The sequence below is a fragment of the Oryx dammah genome, unplaced genomic scaffold (genome assembly GCF_014754425.2).
Source record: "Oryx dammah isolate SB20612 unplaced genomic scaffold, SCBI_Odam_1.1 HiC_scaffold_26, whole genome shotgun sequence".
Classification (NCBI taxonomy): Eukaryota; Metazoa; Chordata; class Mammalia; order Artiodactyla; family Bovidae; genus Oryx; species Oryx dammah.
The window spans coordinates 64,246,647-64,269,418 of NW_024070210.1; the positions used below are offsets into that span (position 1 = coordinate 64,246,647).

Below are 22,772 nucleotides of genomic sequence, written 5' to 3' on the forward strand. Positions count from 1 at the left end.
ATTTCACTTACTGACATTTATCTATTGCTTCCAGGAAATGGGTATAAGGGTGTTGTCTTATTCTTTGTACTTTAAAATTTCTTCTCTCTCCCAAAACTGCATTTTTAGACATGTGTGTTTCTATGACCTAGGAAGCTAATCTGGAGGAGTTTGACTTTTTCATACAATTATTTATCCACAGAAAGACCCTACAAATTCAGCTTTTCAGTTTGACCTGTGCCAGTGGCTTTAATAACTTTCAAATATCAATTTTCAGTGAGAATACAGAACCTCTTGCTCAACTTTTGACCCTGGAACGATGGATACAGACTGTTCTGGCCAGAATAACAGGTTATAATATGAAACATGCTAAAGGTTTGCTTAAAATTATTTTATATTTAGCTGCATGAGATTTAAGTATCAGAATCTTTATTTTTTAAAGTACTTTTTGCTCTAAAATATGGTTTGCAAATACAGATTCATTAAATATTAGAAAATAGAGATTTCCTTAGGCCAAGGGGAGGAAGTACAAATCTGAGGACTGTTTAGTATAAGCAGTGAGTTTCCTGGGGGTTTTTGTTCCTCCTTTATTCCCCAGTTTTAACCCCGGCATAGCCTGAGACACAGAACTATGCAGTAGACATGAACAGTAAAAAACCCAGACGAGATGCCATCTTTCTAGCCAGAGAACTTGAGAAAAAGCTCCTCAGAAGCTGGAGAGTGTACAGGGAATTCCTATTGCATGTGTTTTTGTTTTGTTTTTTTCTGTTTTGGCTCTTTCCCAAGGCCATCTCCAGTCATGGAACTGCACTGCCATGGTGGCCACATAGACATCTAAAATCCCAACAGAAAATCAGTCTTACTTGCCAAAAGAATTGGGAGAAATGGGACCACTGTGTTCCAAAAACTGCAGGGTGAATCCTCTTTTCTTTTTTTAATTCCCAGTTAGGTGTTTTTGTTTTGTTTTATTTTAATTTATTTTTTTGGTCATACTACTCAGCATGTGGGATCCTAGTTTCTTGACCAGAGATCAAACCTGTGCCCCCTGCATTGGAAGTGTGGAGTCTTAGCCATTTCTTTGTCTCACAGCTCCATCCCAAGGTTAACTCTAGTCATGTGAATCTGCATGACAGCACAGGGGACTATAAAGCTGAAAGACATTGATCATTTTGACTAAAGGAAATGGGAAACAGGGCCCCTTGCAGCTGGAGAGAATAGGGGGAAATCCCAGAGAGGAGAGCGCTATGAAAAGGAATCTCCTACTTTTGAGACCAACACAGGTCCAGAGCTCACCTCCAGCCTACACAGGTGCAGAACAGGCCCAAAGAAGGGTAAAAACAGCTTTGAGACTAAAACTACATTAAACCACCACTCAAGTCCCAATCTAAGTTCTGAGTAGTACATGTACTGGCAGACCCAAACAGCTTAACAAAGGCTCTGAAAACTAACATTGGAACCACCACTCACAGAGTGAAACAAAACTTATGGAACCTAATTGGGTTGGTTGCCTACTAGAACAACAAAAAAGGTACATTTTTCCAGAGAATTTTAATGCACGCCTTTTTTTTTTAATGGATATTCAAAATATCCAAGACCCTGATGCTGGGAAAGATCGAAGGCAGAAGAAGAAGGGGACAGCAGAGGATGAGATGTTTGGATGTCATCACCACCTTGATGGACATGAGTTTGAGCAGGCTCCTGGAGCTGGTGATGGACAGGGAAGCCTAGTATGCTACATTCCGTGGGGTCGCAAAGAGTTGCACATGACTGAGTGACTGAACTGAACTGAACTGAATCCAAAATTACTCAAGGTACAGAGAACCAGGAGGATCTGACCAACTCTCAAGGAAGAAACAATCAACCAAGTTCCAATCCTGAGATGTTTAAATGTTGAACTTTTCAGACAAAAAGTTTAAAGCAGGTTTATAATGATGAAACATGAATTAAAGATGAACACTCATGGAAGTGAATGGAAAGACAGAAGTTCTCAGCAGAGGGGAAAAAAACATATATATGTAGAAAAAGGACCAAACGGAGATAACAGAATTGAAAGAATACTATATGAAAAAAAATTTTTAACTGAATGGGCTCAGTAGTAGAATGGGAGGTGGTGAGATAAGAATCAGTGAATTTGAAATTAGATAAGGGAAATTATGCAATGAAGAATTGACAGCAAAGTAATGGAGAAAAACACATAACCTTAGGGATATATGGAGCCTTCTTTTGTTCCCTTTAACCCAACGTTTTGTGTCATTGAAGTCCTGAAAAGAAAAATGATGATACTGAAAAAATATTTGAAGGAATTATAGCTGGAAACTTTACAAATTGGTGAAAGATTTATAAATTTAAGCTCAGTGAACCTCCAACAGATAAACTGAAAAGATTCCTAGATAGGTCATACCCAAACTTCTGGAAACCAAAGATGAAGAATCTCAAGAACCACCAGAAGAAAACTAACTCATTGCACTTGTGGGAATGACAGTCTTAATTTTGATTAGGTTTAGTATTCACCCAAGGTCTTAGTAATAGTCACTAGCAGAGCTAGGATTCAGACCCTGGCAACTTGTCTCCAGATCCTGTGCTCTTAGTCACTAAAGTATGCTGCCTTACTAACAGAGTACTATGCATTCACTAAAAATAGAAATACAGAGGGACAGTTACTGATGTGGAAGATTATATGATCTTTTAATGAAAAATCAAGATACATAATGGTGCTAGAGTTATTATCCTTTTAAGAAAAAAAAATCTACATGTGTAACATTTATATGGAGAATGGAAAAATATCACCCTCATGCTGTCTGATTATCTGGGTGGAAATATTTTGAATGATTATTTATTGCTTATTAGCATTATCCAAATTTTCTAAAGTGATTGTATGTAATTTACAAAAGCTTTAAAAAGTATGTGTCACACTAAACTCCCATGATTTTTTTTTCTTTTTCCTTTTAATTTGTAAGGAGAAAACCCAACAATTCCAGTCCTGTTTGATCAAGGAATGGGTGATTCTACTCTTGAGTTCCATTCAATTTTGAGTTATGGAGTTCAGTCTTCGTAAGTATCTAAACAAGAGAAGTTTGTAAATGGTTGTGAAAATAATAGTAAAAAACAATTCTTCCTTCCTTCCTTCTTGCTTTATTTGTGAAAGTGTTTTGTTTATCCCATTTTTATCTTGTTGCCATCTCCCTAGAGTTTTATTTGTACTGATATTAAGTGATTTGAGATAGAGTAATATGTATTTAATATGTGTTAAGACAAACCATGCCTATAATTAACTATTTTTAACCAACAAAAATGCTATTTTTATATATTTCCACCTATAGGAAGAGCAGAATTTAAGAGACTTAAGTTAAAGTCACATCTGACTTGCCCTGTGACTTCTAAAAAGTTTCAGGTCACTCCACCCCCACTGCAATTCCTTTTCTTGTTTGTAAGATTGAGACAGTGGTCTCCTAATTTACCTCATACAGTTATTGAAAAGATATTTATGTGAAGACACTTTGAAAAATATAATGTATCCAAACCAGATACTATTATTTAATGAATAATATCTGAGGTTCATTTTTCTAGTTGTGATCCTTGTTTACGTTGTATATCCCATCACTACTGAAAATACTTGTTACTTGTTACAAATAGAAGTTCACGAAATCAGGAATTATCATTGCTAATACATGGATTATTATATATACACACAGACACACATACACCCCTGTCAGCACAAAAGTACTTCTTGGTCCCTTTTCATATACAGAAATTTATGTCAGATATGTTTCCTCTGATTTTTAATCCTGTCTCTAACCTGTTCTTAATTTGGACCTTGACCCTTTCTGCATCTTTTACAAGAAATTATCTAGGTCATTACCATTTTGTCAGATACATTTTTCTACCCATAGGAGTTACAGTTCTGCTTTCACCATTTTTTTCTTAATGAATAAACCTTCAAAAGAAGTTAAATTCTTGCTTCAGTATCTAAGTGGAATTCTCAGTAGGTAGCCCCTTTACTAAATCCTTATTTAAATTTTTCTTGTTTTATTTTTAGGTTAAATTATTCTAATAGCATCAAGGAAATGGTCCTTCTCTTTGCCACAACAATTTATAGAATTGGATTGAAAGTGCCTCCTGATGAAACAGATCCTCGAATCCCCATGATGACCTGGAGCACATGTGCTTTTACTATCCAGGCAATTGGTAAAGCCTATAAGAAAACTGGTTTGGAGCTTTTATAGAAACAGAATTAACATTGGCTGATCAAAAATTGTTCCTTTTTTCCCACCCTAATGGCCTGGAATACTTTAACTTGTTTAAGGACTCTTGGTATATCGGTAGATTAGGTGGCATGATGCCATTTAGTTTGAGGATATTTTGTTTTGATCTCTTTTAACTACAAAAATGGGCATACGTAACAGAAAACTAAAGATACTTGAACAGCGTGAAGCAAGCTGTATTTAAAAGGTGGCAATATAACAATGAAAGATACAAGAAAAAGCAAAGGAAGGAGAATCAACCCAGAAATATCCAGTAATTTTTATTTGTTTTACGCTTTGAGAGAAAAAAGAAAGGTAAACCAAACCACCTAAAAAATTACCAGGAGAGAGAAAGGAAGACTGAGGTGGTCAGGAGAAAGATTAACAGCAAGAAACCTCCCAAATCTGAAGGGAAGCCTACTGTTAGATTCTCTGCTGTGGTGAAAGCTTCTTAGAGAAAAGTGTATCAAATCAACAGGTTATACACCTTAAATTTACATGGTCTTACCTCTCATTAAAGCTAGGGGAAATGAAGCAGTGAAGAATCACTCAGATTTTTAAAATAATATATTTGCTTATGACAGTCAGAAGATAAGAGTACTACATGAAAAACATTTAAGAATTGTAATTCTTTCATATTGTCTTTAAGCCAGTTTCAGACTCATTTTCCAGTATTTTTGGAAGTTGTTTTTAATGGTTCTACCACATTTTCCTCATTTAAGTAAAGTTTTGTAAAATGACACTGTCTCATGGTTTGAATTAAGTAGTACAAAGCTACTTCTTTCACAGACCCTTTCTGTATGCCAGCATTAGTCTCTGTGAACAGATTTTAGGAGTCATTTCCAAACCTGTCAGACTTCAATTGTGGGTAAAAAATAAATACACAAATTTATATTTACTGTCATTAAATAAAAGGAGAAAAGGAGAAAATGAGGTTTAAATAGAATCTGAACAATTTGATATGAAATGTTAAGCATTCTTTTGGAGTCATGATCTATTAATTATCTGCAGATTGCCAGTAAAGGTACCTTTACACTTGACTATTTGGAGAATACAAGCATTAGGAATTGGAGATTTTTACTTAGGCATTGAACATTTTCAGAAGTGACAGTTTTGTCATAGAATGGATGAGGAGTTCATTGGAGAATAGTATTGATTCTTCATATGTGTTTCTGTTACAAAGTAATTGGAAATTATTTGATTAATAGAGTGTTATATTGCTTTTGCTATAGGGCTTTTTCCATCCAGTGGATATAAGGCTGTGCTTTATTCCTAGCACATAAACGGCTAACTTATCTCACTCCCTATGGGTGTGGAGAGACATATGCAGGATATGTTGGCATAGTTATGAAAAATAGTTGAGGAATCAAAACAGAGGGTCTTTTATTACTGTCCATTCAAAAATGGAAAAGGAAAATAGGAAATAAGCTTTCCAGCCTCATAGATGTGTTTGCTGCCAAAGATCAGTGAAAATAAGTGATTCAGTAATATACCCTAGCCAACAAGGCAAAATATATTTCTGAGCTCATGGGTTTTTTTGTATTTTCAACTTCACCTTGTTCTAGCCTATAAATCTAATTATTTTTTAATAGTACTTAACAATAAAGCTACTTACATTTGTTTTATGTATTTTTTTTAACAAAATAGGTTGCAGCTATACTTTTAAAATTAGGGGTTTTTTTGCAGAGAAAGACAAATACTGTATGTTTTCATTTATATGTGCAATCTAAAATATGAAACAAATGAACCAATATAGTGAAACAGACTCACAAAGGACCAACTAGTGGTTACCAGAGGGGAGAGCGGTAGGGGTAGGAGCAAAATAGGTGAAGGAGATTAAGAGGTAAAGACTACTAGATATAACATTATTATAAGGAAGTAGTATAATACAAGGAAGTATATTTAAAGTTACAAGGAAGTAATATAAAGCATAGGAATATAGTCAATATTTTATAATAACTTTGTATGGAGTATAATCTGTAAAAGCATCCAATTACTATAAACCTGAAACTAATATTGTAAGTCAACTATACTTCAATTAAAATTGTTTTTTCTTTTTGCATAGAAGAGATGTTAAATGGAGGATAAATGAAGCAGAATGCTTTGTTTTTCCCAAGTGTTCTTTATAGATTGCTCCAGGGGTTTTCTTACTTATAAAAGCAATTTGTCCATGATCTACATTGCCTCTGTAGTATCCTCTCACTCAAAAATGTGGAAATCTTGGCATAGACTTAAACATGAAGTTTTGAAGGTCAAAAATAGAATTAAAGAACATCTGATAGCTAGAAACCTAGTATACAGTTGTAGCAGTATTCAAAATTTATTACTTTTCTTTTTCTTGCTCTTTGAGAAAACCTGTTGGGAGATGAAGGAAAACCTTTGTTTGGAGCACTTCAAAATAGACAGGTATGTAGTCCAACAGGGTATACATGGTGTATTTTTTTAGGGAGTCCTCAGTACATTTACCATTTTAAAAAATCTTTATTCACTTCTTTTTCTGTAAAAGCAGAATTCTGTTTTGGTTTTTTTAAAGGTACTTCAAACTCATAGGAGATGGAAAGCCAACATTATGCACTTTGGAGAGTTTATTCAGTCTTGGTGGTTAAATGTAATTCACAGATTTCTGGTGATACTTGGTTACTTTTTATCCCCCTCTCCATTTATTTCCAAATCAGAACCCTAATGTCTCCTATATTTTCCTTCTCACTAATTTTGCATCATCATGTAACATTAAGTATTAATGCTGGCTTAACTCCAAATAAATCTTCATACTGAACTCCAGAATAAAACTAAGCCATAACTCCATCATGGGCAGATTCTGATTCTATGTAACTATACTCCTGCCTCAGGCCTAAGCCTTATAACTTTGCTGCTACTGCTGCTAAGTCGCTTCAGTCGTGTCCAACTCTGTGTGACCCCATAGACGGCAGCCCACCAGGCTTCCCCGTCCCTGGGATTTTCCAGGCAAGAACACTGGAGTGGGTTGCCATTTCCTACTCCAATGCATGAAAGTGAAAAGCGAAAGTGAAGTCGCTCAGTTGTGTCTGACTCCCAGCGACCCCATGGGCTGCAGCCTACCAGGCTCCTGCATCCATGAGATTTTCCAGGCAAGAGTACTGGAGTGGGGTGCCATTGAACTCTGGGGACCCTGCAAACAGTACTTAAGAAGTATGCTCAGTAGCCTACTTTGAAAACAAACTGGGCAACTGAGGATTCCCTGGACCACTCACCTAGCCATTTTCCTCTTATTTTCTGACAGCTGGCCCAGGGGACTTGGAGTCCACAATGTGCTTCCCTAGAGTTCCCATCCTTCCATCTGGGAAGCAGAAGATTTGTTCCCTGAATTCAGTGATTTTCTGCCATCATTTTAGAATTTCTACAAAGACATGTATTTGCACAGGCCTGAATAGAATGATGTAGGCCAGACATTTAAGAGAATGACTCTGGGGGAAATGAGTCCTTAAATGAGATTGAGATGATTGTATCTCTAATACTTCTTTGTCATGGGAAAATCTATTACAGAATTCAGTGAGGCCATAAAACTTTTTAGAAGTATTAAAAATATTGTAACTAAATTTGCAATAATGTAAAGTATATAGTAAGTCTACACTAGTTCTTACAGAGTAGGATTGGTTTATACAGTGAATGTCTTAGGTCTTTCATCTTCACTTATCTTTTTATCTTCCCTTCTCTTACAATCTAGCATAATGGTCTGAAAGCATTAATGCAGTTTGCCATTGCACAAAGGATTACCTGTTCTCAGGTCCTGATACAGAAACATCTGATTCGTCTTCTATCAGGTAGAGTCTTTTCTGAATTATGTTATTTGCATGTCTTTTCCCATTGCATTTCTGGCAGTGTATTAGGAAACAACAACACACTACACTAATGTCAGACACTCATTACTACAACCTTACAAAAGAAAAAAACAAAATACATGGTTGCCCTCTAATACTTACAATCTTATTTTTAAAACCAAGTGTTTTCCAAATGTTGTCAACTTGTATCCCTTATACCCAGCCAAGGGCTTTTCACACCAACATCCACAATCACTAATATCCTTAGTATTAATTACTAGTCTCTTGAGAAACCTGTATGCAGGTCAGGAAGCAACAGTTAGAACTGGACATGGAACAACAGACTGGTTCCAAATAGGAAAAGGAGTACGTCAAGGCTGTATATTGTCACCCTGCTTATTTAACTTCTATGCAGAGTACATCATGAGAAACGCTGGACTGGAAGAAACACAAGCTGGAATCAAGATTTCCAGGAGAAATATCAATATCCTCCAATATGCAGATGACACCACCCTTATGGCAGAAAGTGAAGAGAAACTAAAAAGCCTCTTGATGAAAGTGAAAGAGGAGAGTGAAAAAGTTGGCTTAAAGCTCAACATTCAGAAAATGAAGATCATGGCATCCGGTCCCATCACTTCATGGGAAATAGATGGGGAAACAGTGGAAACAGTGTCAGACTTTATTTGGGGGGGCTCCAAAATCACTGCAGATGGTGACTGCAGCCATGAAATTAAAAGACGCTTACTCCTTGGAAGGAAAGTTATGACCAACCTAGACAGCATATTAAAAAGCAGAGACATTACTTTGCCAACAAAGGTCCATCTAGTCAAGGCCATGGTTTTTCCAGTGGTCATGTATGGACGTGAGAGTTGGACTGTGAAGAAAGCTGAGCGCCGAAGAATTGATGCTTTTGAACTGTGGTATTGGAGAAGACTCTTGAGGGTCCCTTAGACTGCAAGGAGATCCAACCAGTCCATCCTAAAGGAGATCAGTCCTGGGTGTTCATTGGAAGGACTGATGCTAAAGCTGAAATTCCAGCACTTCAGCCACCTGATGCGAAGAGTTGACTCATTGGAAAAGACTCTGATGCTGGGAGGGATTGGGGGCAAGAAGAGAAAGGGACGACAGAGGATGAGATGGCTGGATGGCATCACCGACTCAATGGACATTAATCTGAGTGAACTCCGGGAGTTGGTGATGGACAGGGTGTCCTGGTGTGCTGCGATTCATGGGGTCGCAAAGAGTCGGACACGACTGAGCGACTGAGCGACTGAACTGAACTGATCTCAGTCTGACTAGAAAAGGGAGCAGTAATGTGGATAGATCATTTTAAAATGCCATTTTTCTGGTGTGTATCAAACTCATGTAAAAATGATAGAAGTGTTAATTATGGTAATCCTAGACTGTGGGTCCATGCATGCCTTTTTCTTTGAGAGACAGGCTATAACAGCTGAGTTGGGTTTTTTTTTTTCTTTTTAGATTCTGATAAGCTAGAAATTAGCTAAGCTTATGTACTGGTCTCACTGTGGAAATAAAAAGAAAAATTAGAGGTTATGCATAGTAGAATGATTTGACTTTCATTTTAATTATCTGCATTTCCATTTAGGTATTTGCACCACAGCAGCTCCTTTGCATTTAAAATAGGTCAAGCTTTAAAAACCCTCTTTATGTCTTTTGTTCATAAATTAAATATGTCACAGGTAAAGAGGTTTAAGCTTACAGTTCCTCAGTATGTTTCTACAAGGTTTAAAAGAATGCCTAGTTTTTTTCTAGCTAGAAAACAGGCTTTGTTTCCCCAAATTGACCAACTATTTTACCCTGAAAGTCTGTTGAAAGAGGTCACCTTCCTCCTTGTTGAGTCTCACAGACTTCTTAGGGAACTTTTCCTGGGCAGCTTTCAGTCATTCTAATGACATGGGGGTTCCATGGCTCCATTCAAAGCTGTCACCTAAGTTTCATTAGAACTTCCACTGTGCTAACCTTTTATATTTTCAAGTTAATTTCCAGCTATCTCCGGAATTAACCTCATGCTAGTAGTAATCTAACATTAATGCTGTTCCCTAACTACACACTTAATTTCTTTTCCCTTTTTTCATTTACTTTTTTTTCTTACTGATCAGTTGCACAGGCCCAGAATTTTGCACATATTACACATGCTTCTAGTTCTTAGGACCTTTTCCTGTTGTTAACAGTTTATCCTATTTGTATAGTAGTATTTTGGTTTTGCTTTTTAAAAATTTTTGTTATCTCTTTTCATTTCAGTTATAATTTGGAAACCTTGTTTTACCAACACTTCCAAATAGTCTTCTTGCTTTTACATTCATCACAGATTATGGGATTTGTAATATTTGTTGATTGTTGTTCAGTCACTAAATCATGTCCAACAATTTGCAACCCCATGGACTGCAACATGCCAGGTTTCCACATGCCTTCACTATCTCCCAGAGGATGCTCAAATTCATGTCTGTTGAGTTGGGGAATGCTATCTAACCATCTCAATGTTTAAAACACCTCAAAATAAATACCAAGCAAGGAGACTAACATCATCACAGATGGCAGAAACTGAAATAATATTGCATAATGTCTAATTGACAGTAACTAATAAACTTGATGTTCTTTTGCTGTGTAATATATCTTTGTGCCTTTATGTAAAAGTTTGTCATGTGAAAATTTATTAGTGAGAACATCTTTATTTGCAAGGTGTTAGAGCTGTAATCTCTGTGTAGAAGTACAAGATATGGTCCCTGCCATTGTAATACTCATGATTGAATTAAAGAAGCAGAACCTCTGTGAAAACTCACACTATAAAATAGACAAATGCTAGATGTATTGTAAAAATATGTGCTTTATGAATTGAGACAGAAAGAGACCACTCTGGTGGCTCTGCTGTTTTTTTGCTCGAACAGGGTATATAAAGATACATTGAGAGAAACAGAAATAGCATTCCAAGCCGGGAGCACAATTTTAACAGAGATTGAGGATGTAGGAAAGCTTGTGGTATGTTCAAATAGACAGGTTTGATAGGAATAGTGGCACCTGTAGATAGAGAAGCATGAAGTTGTTTTGATAAAAATAGAAGGTCTTAAATGCCCCAGTGAGAAGTTTGAACTTTAGGTTATTAGGAATTTTTGAAACATTTTTAACAATATTATTCTAAGGCTAGATATTGTATAGACTTGGTTGGAAAAAGGAAAAATTAGAAGTAACATATGTATCTGTATATAGTAGCATACTGGAGGAGGGCATGGCAACCCACTCCAGTATTCTTCCCTTGAGAATCCCAGGGACAGAGGAAACTGGCAGGCTACAGTCCAAAGTGTCGCAAAGAGTCAGGCACAACTGAAGCAACTTAACACACACACACACACATAGTAGCATAAATTAGGGAGGCAATTGGGATGGATAGAAACAAGGTTTTGAATTAAAAGGAATAACTAGACTATGGAAAGAAATAGGGAAGTCCATAATAGAGACTGTTTTATGTGAAAGATAATGAATATAGTTTTAACATGTTGATTCTCCAGTAATAATAGAACATACAATGTTCATTGCCATGTATGTGCCAGGCATTGTATAATGATGCCTGAACATTGTACAAGCATCTTTTTATATAATCATGTCTTCCAACCACCATTCTTCAACGAAATTATCATTTCCCCAATTTAGAGATGAAGAAGCTGAGGCACAGAGAACTTCTGTGACTTGACCAAGGTCATAAAACCAGTAAACTATATCACTTAAGTTTCCCTGAGATATTTAATTTAGCATAAATGAAAGATTTTACCAATGGAGGAAAATATGCATGCCCAAAATGAACTTGATTTCAGAGGATTTTTAAAATAGATATATTTAGCATCTGGGAACAAAAAAGTTTCACAACTGCCTGTAAGCAAAATTTAATAACAGAGTATTCTACTGACTGAAAAGTTAATAAAACCAGGGCAAGGAATTAGGAGTTATTAAAATGTCCTGGAAGCAAAATACTTTAACACTGAGAAGAAAATAAGGTAGGTAGTGTTGGTTGTGTCATGAACATGTTAACTAACGTACTGAAAAAGAATACATAGCTAGTTAATAGCAGAGCCCTGTATTCACTTTATTTTATAAAGCCAGTATTAATAGTGTTTATAGTGGTTACTGTATGCAGCACTCAGGTTAAGTACTTTGAATGCACAGGTTAACAAACCTTCCAACACTGTATACACTGGAGGCTTAGAGAAGTCAAATACTTTGCCTGTGACAGATAGTCATTTTATCCAAATGATAGCTTTATTTAAATATAATTCTTGTGGTTATGTATATATAAACACTTATTGTTTTGAATTCTTTATTTCACTTCCTTGTCACTCTTTGCCTGACTTCTGAATTTAGAGACTGATCAAAATCAGAAATGCAAAGTTTTTGAGCTATCTGCATTTCCTTTCACTCATCAGTTGTCTAGTTTTGTTCAGGAGGATTGTCTCCATCCTCTTCACTTACACCGATTTGCATGCTCTCCCTGCTCCCCAACCCCAAACTTGTTCATGTATTTCGTGTATCACAGAACATTTAGAAATGTGTAGTTGGAGGTAGGAAGTGGTAGAGAATATTGTTTAAAAGTAATTCTTTGTCATTCAGCAAGTGTAATACTTATCGAACAATTTCTTATTTCAGTCATCCTAGCTTATTTACCCTTTCCTCCTGTATTTTATCTTTCAGCCATTAAATTGCATCCAGAGCTTTTTAGAGCCTTTTCTCAGTTTATGTATCTTTAGTTATGGTTCCCGTATCTTAAAGGTGTGATGGACCAGTTTATCAGTTTCTGTATTATAACCCTGTTAAATTTTTGTTTTAGATGCTAGTATGTTGTATTACACTTAACTGCATTGCTGTATTACTGGCTGAATTACATTAAGGTTTTTTGTTTGTTTGTTTTTTAGTTGTTCTTCCTAACCTGCAATCAGAAGCTACACCTTGCCTTCTATCCATAGATCTATTTCATGTTTTGGTAAGTGTTCAGTAAATTTTCTTTTTAAGTCACTCAAGTTTATAAGTGTTTTCCTCATTCAAATTTATGCTCTTTGTTCAAGATTATAAGTACTGACATTGAAAGTTTAGTCTCTTTTTTCCATTCCCTTTACAAATAGATACAGATTTGATTGAGAGCATCAAAATCACTTTAAAAATGAAACCAATTTACCCTTTACATTGTAATAGATTGTAGTCTAGTTGATTATATTTAGTTAGTGTCTATACAGGCAGACTTTTTCTAATAATATGTTTTCCCCCTTCCCCTTTTTCTCAACTTGTTTACATTATAAGCAGTGAATAATGGTGTGAGCTGTCTTAAAATTGTTAATTATTCGTGATATGGACCAGGCCATGGGCGCATCTAGGTGTTCCCCAAAACACCTATGGTTAGTGACAACTGTTTTGTGAATTTCTTGTACAGTTTTTCCATCTCTGTGACGATTTCATTCCTTCAAGACAAGTTTTCTAGAGAGCCATGGTAAGGTTAGGATCATAGACTTTGTGGATGCAAGGTTAGCCAGTATCCTCTACCCTGTGGTTGTCACCCCTGTCTTTTGAAATTTCTCATGGGAATCTTGAATGCTGGTAACTGGACCTTACCCCTGATATTATGATTTGGTTGGCCTAGGGTGGGGCCTATGTATCAATGTTATTTTAAGAGCTCCCCAAATGATTGTAATGTTGAATCCCCTAAAACCACAGGGTTGAGACCATTACCTAGAACTAGAATAAGTAGACCCAGCAAAGGGATAAATCTGTTTGATGATGGCTTTTATCCTCTGTTTATGGTATATTATATTCTAAAATATCCTGTTGAATAATTAGGAGAAATATCATGGTTATAAAAACACACATGGTGCAGGATCTTGTATTCTTTACATTTAGTTATGAGATTAATTTGTGTTGGTCCTTTTGCTACCCATGTTGATGTCGATTTTCTCTCATAGGTGGGTACTGTGTTAGCATTCCCGTCCTTGTACTGGGATGATGCTGTTGATCTGCAGCCTTCACCAGTTAGCTCTTCCTATAACCACCTTTATCTCTTCCATTTGATCACCATGGCACACATGCTTCAGATACTTCTTACCATAGACACAGGTAAAGCTCCCATCAGTTCTTAATTGTAAATAACATTTGCCCGTGATTTGCTGGGAAAATTAATTATGCCTGTGGTTAACCATTCTGTGTTATGTCTCTTATTGAGTGATTGTTCATTTGTTTCTTTACGGATGCTGTTTAAAGGGAAAGGTAGAGCTGTGACAGGAGTAATTAGCTAAACCACTTGATTCTCTCCCTTGCAGGTACTCTCTAGGTACACAGGCAAGCCATTTGGATCTGCTTTTCCCGCTCTCTTTTTTTTTAATTTTGATTCCTCAAGGTCAAGGTTGGAGATTAGTCTCTCCAATGTTTGTCCCTGCCTAAATACTCTGAGCCTTCTGATAAGCCTGTCTATAAAACATTGTCGATTCCTCCAGCTGGAATGATAGTACTTGGTTCATTTTATAGCATTTATCACTTGGTGTCTTATTTTATAGTTATATCTTACTGCTGTTCCACTCCTTTCCCTGCTTCTCCTTGCTCCTGCATCCCTACTGTAAGCTTCTTGAATAGGGAACATTCAAATTTCAGAATCTTCCTTCATGAACTTCAAATGTTTAACAACTTTTGTTACACCCAATAAGAACTCAATGAATATTTTTTGGATGAAAAAACATATATATCTTTGTTTGAAGATACATGGGTAATACAACATCAAGGAATTGTGGTATAGTTGTCCTTTTAGATTCTGCTCTTAATAGAAAGCAAAATTGGGTTTTGAGTATCAGTGGTCAATAATGGCTACTGAAAGTTCAAATAATTTAGAGGACAGATAATTAAAGTGATCTTAGAACAGTATCTAGCAAAATTAAATACACATCTACCTTTTGACCCACCAGTCCCACTTTAAGAATCTACCCCAAAGCTCTACTGGCAAAAATATGAAAGAATATAAGCATGAGATTATTCATTGTAGCATTACTGGGAATAACAAAAAACTGGGTGATTGGTTGAATAACCTATGGTATACCTATATATTAGAATGATGTGCAGCTATAAAATGGAATGAATAAGATCTACTGAAGAAGTGAGCTCTAGAATATTAAGTGAAAAAAAGTAGGGTACAGAGCAGAAGTTATAGTATAATACCTTTGTGTAAGATATTTTATGTGTATTTATGCATATATATGCTTACATATATTCATATTTGTTCTTTTTAAATAAATGAAATGACAGAAGTATAAATGGAGAACAAAAAACAGTTACCTCTGGTACAAAGTAAAGAGTACAAGAATTTATGCAAAGACTCTTGTGAATGTTTTTTTAATGAAGTTGATCTTAGAACTCTAATTATACTTAACAAAAACAAATCTGAATGGCAAAAATAATTTTTTGACAGTTGAAAACAACAAATGAATGAGAAAATAATTGCTTAGTGACTTTAAAAAACAGTATTTCAACTGTACTTTCTTAATAGGATATATTCTGATAATGGAGGAACTAAAAAAAAAATCTTAATTTGAACTCAATTAGTGGTATCAGTGATACTAATATTATTATTTTGAAATTATCTTAGGTAATTTTTAAATCAAGTAAGTGATTGTGTTAATGCCATTGGGAACTGAATTTTCAGTATGAGAAGGAAGACACACAAAAGTAAATTCGGAAAAACTAAATATAAACCAAATAATCTCCCAGTCAGAATCCCTGCCAGTTGTTCTTTGATTATCAGCAAACTAATTGTAAGTTTATTTGGCGAGGCAGAAGACTCAGAATAGCCAAGTCAGTATGGAAGGAGAAGAACAAAGACAGAGGACTGATACTACCTGACTTTAAGATTTGATAGAAAGCTGTAGGAATGAAGACAATGTAGTATCACTGAAAGAACAGATAAATGAATCAGTGGAACAAAACAGAGCCCAAAATATACCTACATAAATATAATCAACTGATCTTTGACAAAGGAGTGAAGACAAATGGAGAAAGACAGTCTTTTCAACAAATGGTGCTAGAACAACCAAATACCTACACGTAAGACACAGACACAGATCTTACACATTTCCCAAAAATTAACTAAAAATGGATTTTAGACCTACATGTAAAATACAAAACTATAAAACTCTTAGGAGATAACACAGGAGAAAATCTAGGTGATTTTGAGGATACAATGACTTTTTAGGTACAACATTAAAGGTACAATCCATAAAAGAAATAATTGACAAGCTGGACTTCTTACAATTCAGAACTTTTGCTTTGCAAAAGATTATTATCAAGAGAATTAGAAGATAAGCCACAAACTGGTTAAACATATTTGCAAAAGATGCATGTGATAAAGAACTGTTATCCAGAATATACGAAGGACTAAGTTTCAATGGTAAGAAAACAAACAGCCTCATTGAAAATGGACAAAAGACCTGAGCAGACACCTTGCCAATGAAGATATCCCGATGGCAAATAAGCATATGAAAAGATGTTCAGTATCAGGTGTCATTCAGTTCAGTTACAGGTGTCATTAGAGAATTACAAATTAATAACAGCAAGATACCAGTATACATTCATTAGAATGGGAAAAATCCAAAACACTGACAGCGTTTGCATATTGGCAAGGATGTGGAACAACAGGAACCCTCATTCTTTGGTGGCAGAAATAAAATCAATGCCACTTTGAGATACCATTTGGCAGTTTCTTACAAAACTGTCATACTCCTACCATGCAGTCCAGCAGTCACACTCCTTGATAACTACCCAAATGAACTGAAAACTTATGTCCACACTAAACCTGCACACAGGTGTGTATAGCAGCTTTATTCATAATTGCCAAAACTTGGAAGCAACCAATATGTCATTGTGAATGGATAAATAAACTGTGGTACATCCAAACAATGGAATATTCTTCAGTCGTAAAAAGAAATGAGCTATTAAGCAATGAAAGGACATGGAGGAATCTGCAGTTCAGTTCAGTTCAGTCGCTCAGTTGTGGCCAACTCTTCCCGACCCCATGAATCGCAGCACGCCAGGCCTCCCTGTCCATCACCAACTCGCGGAGTTCACTCAGACTCATGTCCATCGAGTTGGTGATGCCATCCAGCCATCTCATCTTCTGTCGTCCCCTTCTCCTCCTGCCCCTAATCCTTCCTAGCATTAGGGTCTTTTCCAGTGAGTCAACTCTTTGCATGAGGTGGCCAAAGTATTGGAGTTTCAGCTTTAGCATCAGTCCTTCCAATGAACACCCAGGACTGATCTCCTTTAGGATGGACTGGTTGGAACTCCTAGCAGTCCAAGGGACTCTCAAGAGTCTTCTCCAACACCACAGTTCAAAAGCATCAATTCTTCAGCGCTCAGCTTTCTTCACAGTCCAACTCTCACATCCATACATGACCACTGGAAAAACCATAGCCTTGACTAGACGGACCTTGGTTGGCAAAGTAATGTCTCTGCTTTTGAATATGCTATCTAGGTTGGTCATAACTTTCCTTCCAAGGAGTAAGCGTCTTTTAATTTCATGGCTGCAGTCACCATCTGCAGTGATTTTGGAGCCCCCCAAAATAAAGTCTGACACTGTTTCCACTGTTTCCCGATATATTTCCCATGAAGTGATGGGACCAGATGCCATGATCTTTGTTTTCTGAATGTTGAGCTTTAAGCCAACTTTTTTACTCTCCACTTTCACTTTCATCAAGAGGCTTTTGAGTTCCTCTTCACTTTCTGCCATAAGGGTGGTGTCATCTGCATATCTGAGGTTATTGATATTTCTCACGGCAATCTTGATTCCAGCTTGTGCTTCTTCCAACCCAGCATTTCTCATGATGTACTCTGCATAGAACTTAAATAAGCAGGGTGACAATATACAGCCTTGGCATACTCCTTTTCCTATTTGGAACCAGTCTGTTATTCCATGTCCAGTTCTAACTGTTGCTTCCTGACCTGCATACAGGTTTCTCAAGAGGCAGGTCAGGTGGTCTGGTATTCCCATCTCTTTCAGAATTTTCCACAGTTTATTGTGATCCACACAGTCAAAGGCTTTGGCATAGTCAATAAAGCAGAAATAGATGTTTTTCTGGAACTCTCTTCCTTTTTCCATGATCCAGCGGATGTTGGCAATTTGATCTCTGGTTCCTCTGCCTTTTCTAAAACCAGCTTGAACATCTGGAAGTTCACAGTTCACGTACTGCTGAAGCCTGGCTTGGAGAATTTTCAGCATTACTTTACTAGCGTGTAAGATGAATGCAGTTGTGCGGTAGTTTGAGCATTCTTTGGCATTGCCTTTCTTTGGGATTGGAATGAAACCTGACCTTTCCAGTCCTGTGGCTGGAATCTTAAGTGTATACAACTTAAGGAATCTTAAGTGTATACAACTAAGTGAAAGAAGCATATTTGAAAAGGCTACATATTGTATGATTCCAACTATATGACATTATGGAAAATCCAAAACTATGAGATAGTAAAATGACCAGTGGGGATTGGCAAGGGTTAGGCGAGAGAAAGGTGAATAGGCAGTGTGCAGAAGGCTTTCAGGGTAATGAAACTATTCTCCTGGATATAATAATAGTGGGTACAACTTATTATACATTTGTCAAGACCCATAGAATGAACAGGGATTCCCTCATAGCTCAGTCGTTAAAGAATCTGCCTGCAATGCAGGAGACCGGAGTTCAATTCCTGGGTGGGAAAAATCCTCTGGAAATGGAAATGGCAATCCACTCCAGTATTGCCTGGAGAGTCCCTTGGACACAGGAGCCTGGAGGGTTACAATCCATGGGGGTCGCAAGAGTCGGACACGACTTAGAGACTAAACCACCACCATAGAATGTACAATAGCAAGAGTTATCTCTAATGTAAGCTAGGGACTTTGAGTGATAATGATGTGTCACTGTAGGCTGTAACAAATGTGCCAGTGGTGCTAATAGTGGGGGAGAATGTAGGTGTTTGGGAACAGTAGGTAAATGGGAAATCTGTGCTTTCAACTCAGTTTTGCTGTGAACCTAAAACTGCTTTAAAAAAATAGTTTATTAATTTTAAAAGATATTGTTACATGGGTGTGTGCATTTGTCAAACTTCATCAAATGGTGCATTTAATATTTATGTATTTTATTGCTTTATAAAATTTACCTCAAATCGAAAAATCATATACAAATACTGAACTCCTTATTTATTTATTTTTATTTATTTTGGACTGTGCTAGGTCTTCATTGCTGCACACAAACTTTCTCTAATTGCAGCGAGTGGAGGGCTACTCTCTAGTTGTGGTGCATAGGCTTCTCATTGCGGTGACTTCTCTTATTGTGGAGCATGACCTCTAGGTGCTTGGGCTTCGGTAGTTGTGGTGAACGGGCCTAGTTGCCCCACAGCATGTGGGATCTTCTGCACCAGGGATTGAACCCGTGTCCCCTGCATGGGTAGATGGAGTTTTAACCACTGGACCCCCAGGGAATTCTGAAATTGGGATTTCACTAATAAATTGAATAGTAAATTCATAGATTTATCTTTCAGAATTTCTTTTTCAGGCCTCCCCCTTGCACAGATACAGGAAGAGAGCGAAGAGGCTCGTTCTGCATCTTCTTTCTTGGCAGAAATTTCTCAGTATACAAGTGGGTGAGTAACAGCCCATTAGTCCAGTCTATTTCAGTATTGTTTTTATAATTCCACATCTTTGTTCAGTTGTTTGACAGTATCTCTTGAACCATTTTAATTCCAGTTTTTAAAAATCAGTTAAAGGTTTTTGGAATAACAAATAAAAAGTACCCATTCATTTGTTTCTGAGACTGAAAACAAGTTTTGACACATCTTTATTCTTATAAACTGTTACAGGAATATAGGCAAAAAATGATAGAATTTTAACAAGATGCAGCAGTTAAACTTTAAATAAATGTAAAAAGTTGAAAATAAGTTGTCCTTTTAAAGCAGTTCATACAGTTAATACACTTAACTACTGAGAAGTTTTTTTTACGGGTGTTGTGAGTAATATGTGAAATATATTGACAACACAGAGGTTAAAACCAAAAGTGCAATAGAGTGCTCTGCTGAGCGTCATCTACTGCCAAGTTTCCCTCTTTGTTTTCGTCTTCATCAGTCAACTTTTTTTCAGTTTAAGTACTGAATATATGTGTATTTTGGAGAAGGTGATGGCACCTCACTCCAGTACTCTTGCCTGGAAAATCCCATGGATGCAGGAGCCTGGTAGGCTGCAGTCGCTTGGGTCGCTGGGAGTCAGACACGACTGAGCGACTTCACTTTCACTTTTCACTTTCATGCATTGGAGAAGGAAATGGCAACCCACTCCAGTGTTATTGCCTGGAGAATCCCAGGGATGGGGGAGCCTGGTGGGCTGCTGTCTGTGGGGTCGCACAGAGTCAGACACGACTAAAGCGACTTAGCAGCAGCAGCAGCATATGTGTATTTATTGTTATGTTAATAGACTTTATTTTTTAGAGCTGTTTTAGGTTTAGAGAATACAAAGTAACCAAGAGTTTCCATTTCCTCCCTCCCACCACCAGTTTCTCCATTACATCTTTCATTTGTGTGGTACATTTGTTAAGGTGATGAAGCAGAATTGATACATTGTTATTAACTATATAGTCCATAGTCTACATTAAGGTTTGCTTTGTGTTATAAGATTAAAGTATCATATAGATTATTAGTTTCACTGCCCTGAAAATCACCAGTTTTAATACAGAAGTCAGGAAAGTATTAAATTTTTTAAGCTAATTTAGCTGCTCTGCTTAGTTACTGACAAATGCATTTGCACCACATTTCATTACAAGGGTTAGGAAAAAAGAAAAAAGTTGTTCTTTGCCTTAAGAATCTACCTCATAAAATACGTAACATTTGTGGTTTGCTTTAAGAAACTATTAGGATATTTAAAAACTGAAGCTATAGCTAGTTAAATATTTTTGTTTTAATGTTTAAACATTAATGCATAAAAAATTATTTAATGCTGAGATGTGTTTTTGAAAGGGTAAGTATTTACAATCTGGGTGTTCATCTGATTTGTATTCTGTTCTGTTCTGGAATTGGTGCCTCTCAGCTGCATTGGGTGTGGTATTCCTGGCTGGTATTTATGGGTCTCCTTGAAGAATGGCATCATCCCGTATCTTCGCTGTGCTGCATTGTTTTTCCACTATTTACTTGGAGTAACTCCACCTGAAGAACTGTTTACCAGTAAGTAGGAAAATGAAATCAGAGAGTAGTAAATAAGAGACTTTTTTGTTACCTTCAACCTCAAGGGTGAGAGCAGGCAAAACCACTTCTTTATTCCTCACGCTTTCATCAGTGTTCATTCCAAACATGTGTGCCCGTGCCCTGGTGTGGGTAAAAGGTGAGCTCAGAAACCAGATTAGCCTCATAATCTACAAAACCTATTCATGGCTCCTGTCTATGTACAACTTTTGTATTTGAGCTTATAAAATGCCTTCATGCAGTATAGGACAGATAAGAAATTACAAAGATTGATTGGCTTTAAAGAAAGAGAACTGTTTGGCTTTATAATATACTGTTTTTCTTGAAGTTTGAACATTTGACTGTAACTGCTGCTGCTAAGTCGCTTCAGTCGTGTCCGACTCTGTGCGACCTCATAGACGGCAGCCCACCAGGCTCCCCCATCCCTGGGATTCTCTAGGCAAGAATACTGGAGTGGGTTGCCATTTCCTTCTCCAATGCATGAAAGTGAAAAGTGAAAGTGAAGTCGCTCAGTCATGTCCAACTCTTAGCAACCCCATGGACTGCAGCCCACCAGGCTCCTCCATCCATGGGATTTTCCAGGCAAGAGTACTGGAGTGGGGTGCCATTGCCTTCTCCTTGACTGTGACTATTATGAAATAAAATGCTGCTGGGAAAGGCCTGTTGTGTTAACTGAGGCCCTGGGTATTTGAGTAACAGAATAATTTCCTTTCTTCTTTACTTGCCTTAAATCTACATCAAGGTAGAGAAGGTTTCCTGTGGCTTTGTTTGGGTAAAAATCAGAAGGTTTGTATGATTTTGGAAGAGTCATCAAATTTCCTCCGAGGTGCTTTCTTTTGTTCTTTTCTCAGGTCAACCTTAACAGGGTTCTTTATCTTGAACTCTGTTCAGTAGGGCTCATTAGATGTAGGTTTGTTTATTCTGATTCTGTGCATATAGGATACTGCTTTCTTTCCAAGTGGTTGTCAGCACAGATCTGTGTTTTCATTCTTTAAAAAATTATTTGTTATCTTGTTGATGCTGTCATATGGTAATGGATAAGATAAAGTCCTTTCTTTTGTTGAGAGGAGATGAAATATAAGCCAACAGATAAATACATATAGTATAATCTCAAATGGTGGTAAGGGCTACAAAGAAAAATACAGCAGGTCATGAGAATAGAGAATGCTGGGCAGAGTCATGGAAGACTTCTTTGTGAGGAGACTGAGCAGAGAGATCAGAAAAGGACATGGTGTTGAACTGGATAGAGAGTTGAAGGAAGAGTATTATAAGCAGAAGGAACAGTAAATGCAAAGCGTTTGCTTGATGTCATCAAAGAATAGTAGAGATGAGTGACTGAAGCCTAATGAACAGGGGGAGGCAGGTAAGAGATGAAGTCAGATCAGGTAGGGCCTTTTGCCACGATAAGCACTTTTGTATTTTGTATTTTGGGGGTGGTTTGACATTGGAGAAGTCTGATCAGGACAATGACTCAAATCAGATTTAAAAGGATCACTGTGTCCTATTTGTCACCCACAGTTTTACAGAGTAC

The 22,772-nt window shown here is 36.9% G+C and overlaps 1 protein-coding gene across 2 annotated transcripts in view; it reads left to right on the plus strand.

Annotated features, from left to right (window-relative positions):
- UBR1 (ubiquitin protein ligase E3 component n-recognin 1) overlaps positions 1-22,772 on the plus strand; it is a 153,215-nt gene that overhangs the window by 98,304 nt on the left and 32,139 nt on the right. For both annotated transcript variants that reach the window (XM_040226813.1, XM_040226814.1), the window contains 9 exons: positions 257-354; positions 2,937-3,030; positions 4,016-4,164; positions 6,571-6,626; positions 7,924-8,020; positions 12,937-13,004; positions 13,975-14,125; positions 19,570-19,657; positions 21,090-21,223. In XM_040226813.1, the coding sequence (XP_040082747.1) occupies positions 257-354; positions 2,937-3,030; positions 4,016-4,164; positions 6,571-6,626; positions 7,924-8,020; positions 12,937-13,004; positions 13,975-14,125; positions 19,570-19,657; positions 21,090-21,223 (935 nt within the window). The remainder of the gene's footprint in view (positions 1-256; positions 355-2,936; positions 3,031-4,015; positions 4,165-6,570; positions 6,627-7,923; positions 8,021-12,936; positions 13,005-13,974; positions 14,126-19,569; positions 19,658-21,089; positions 21,224-22,772) is intronic.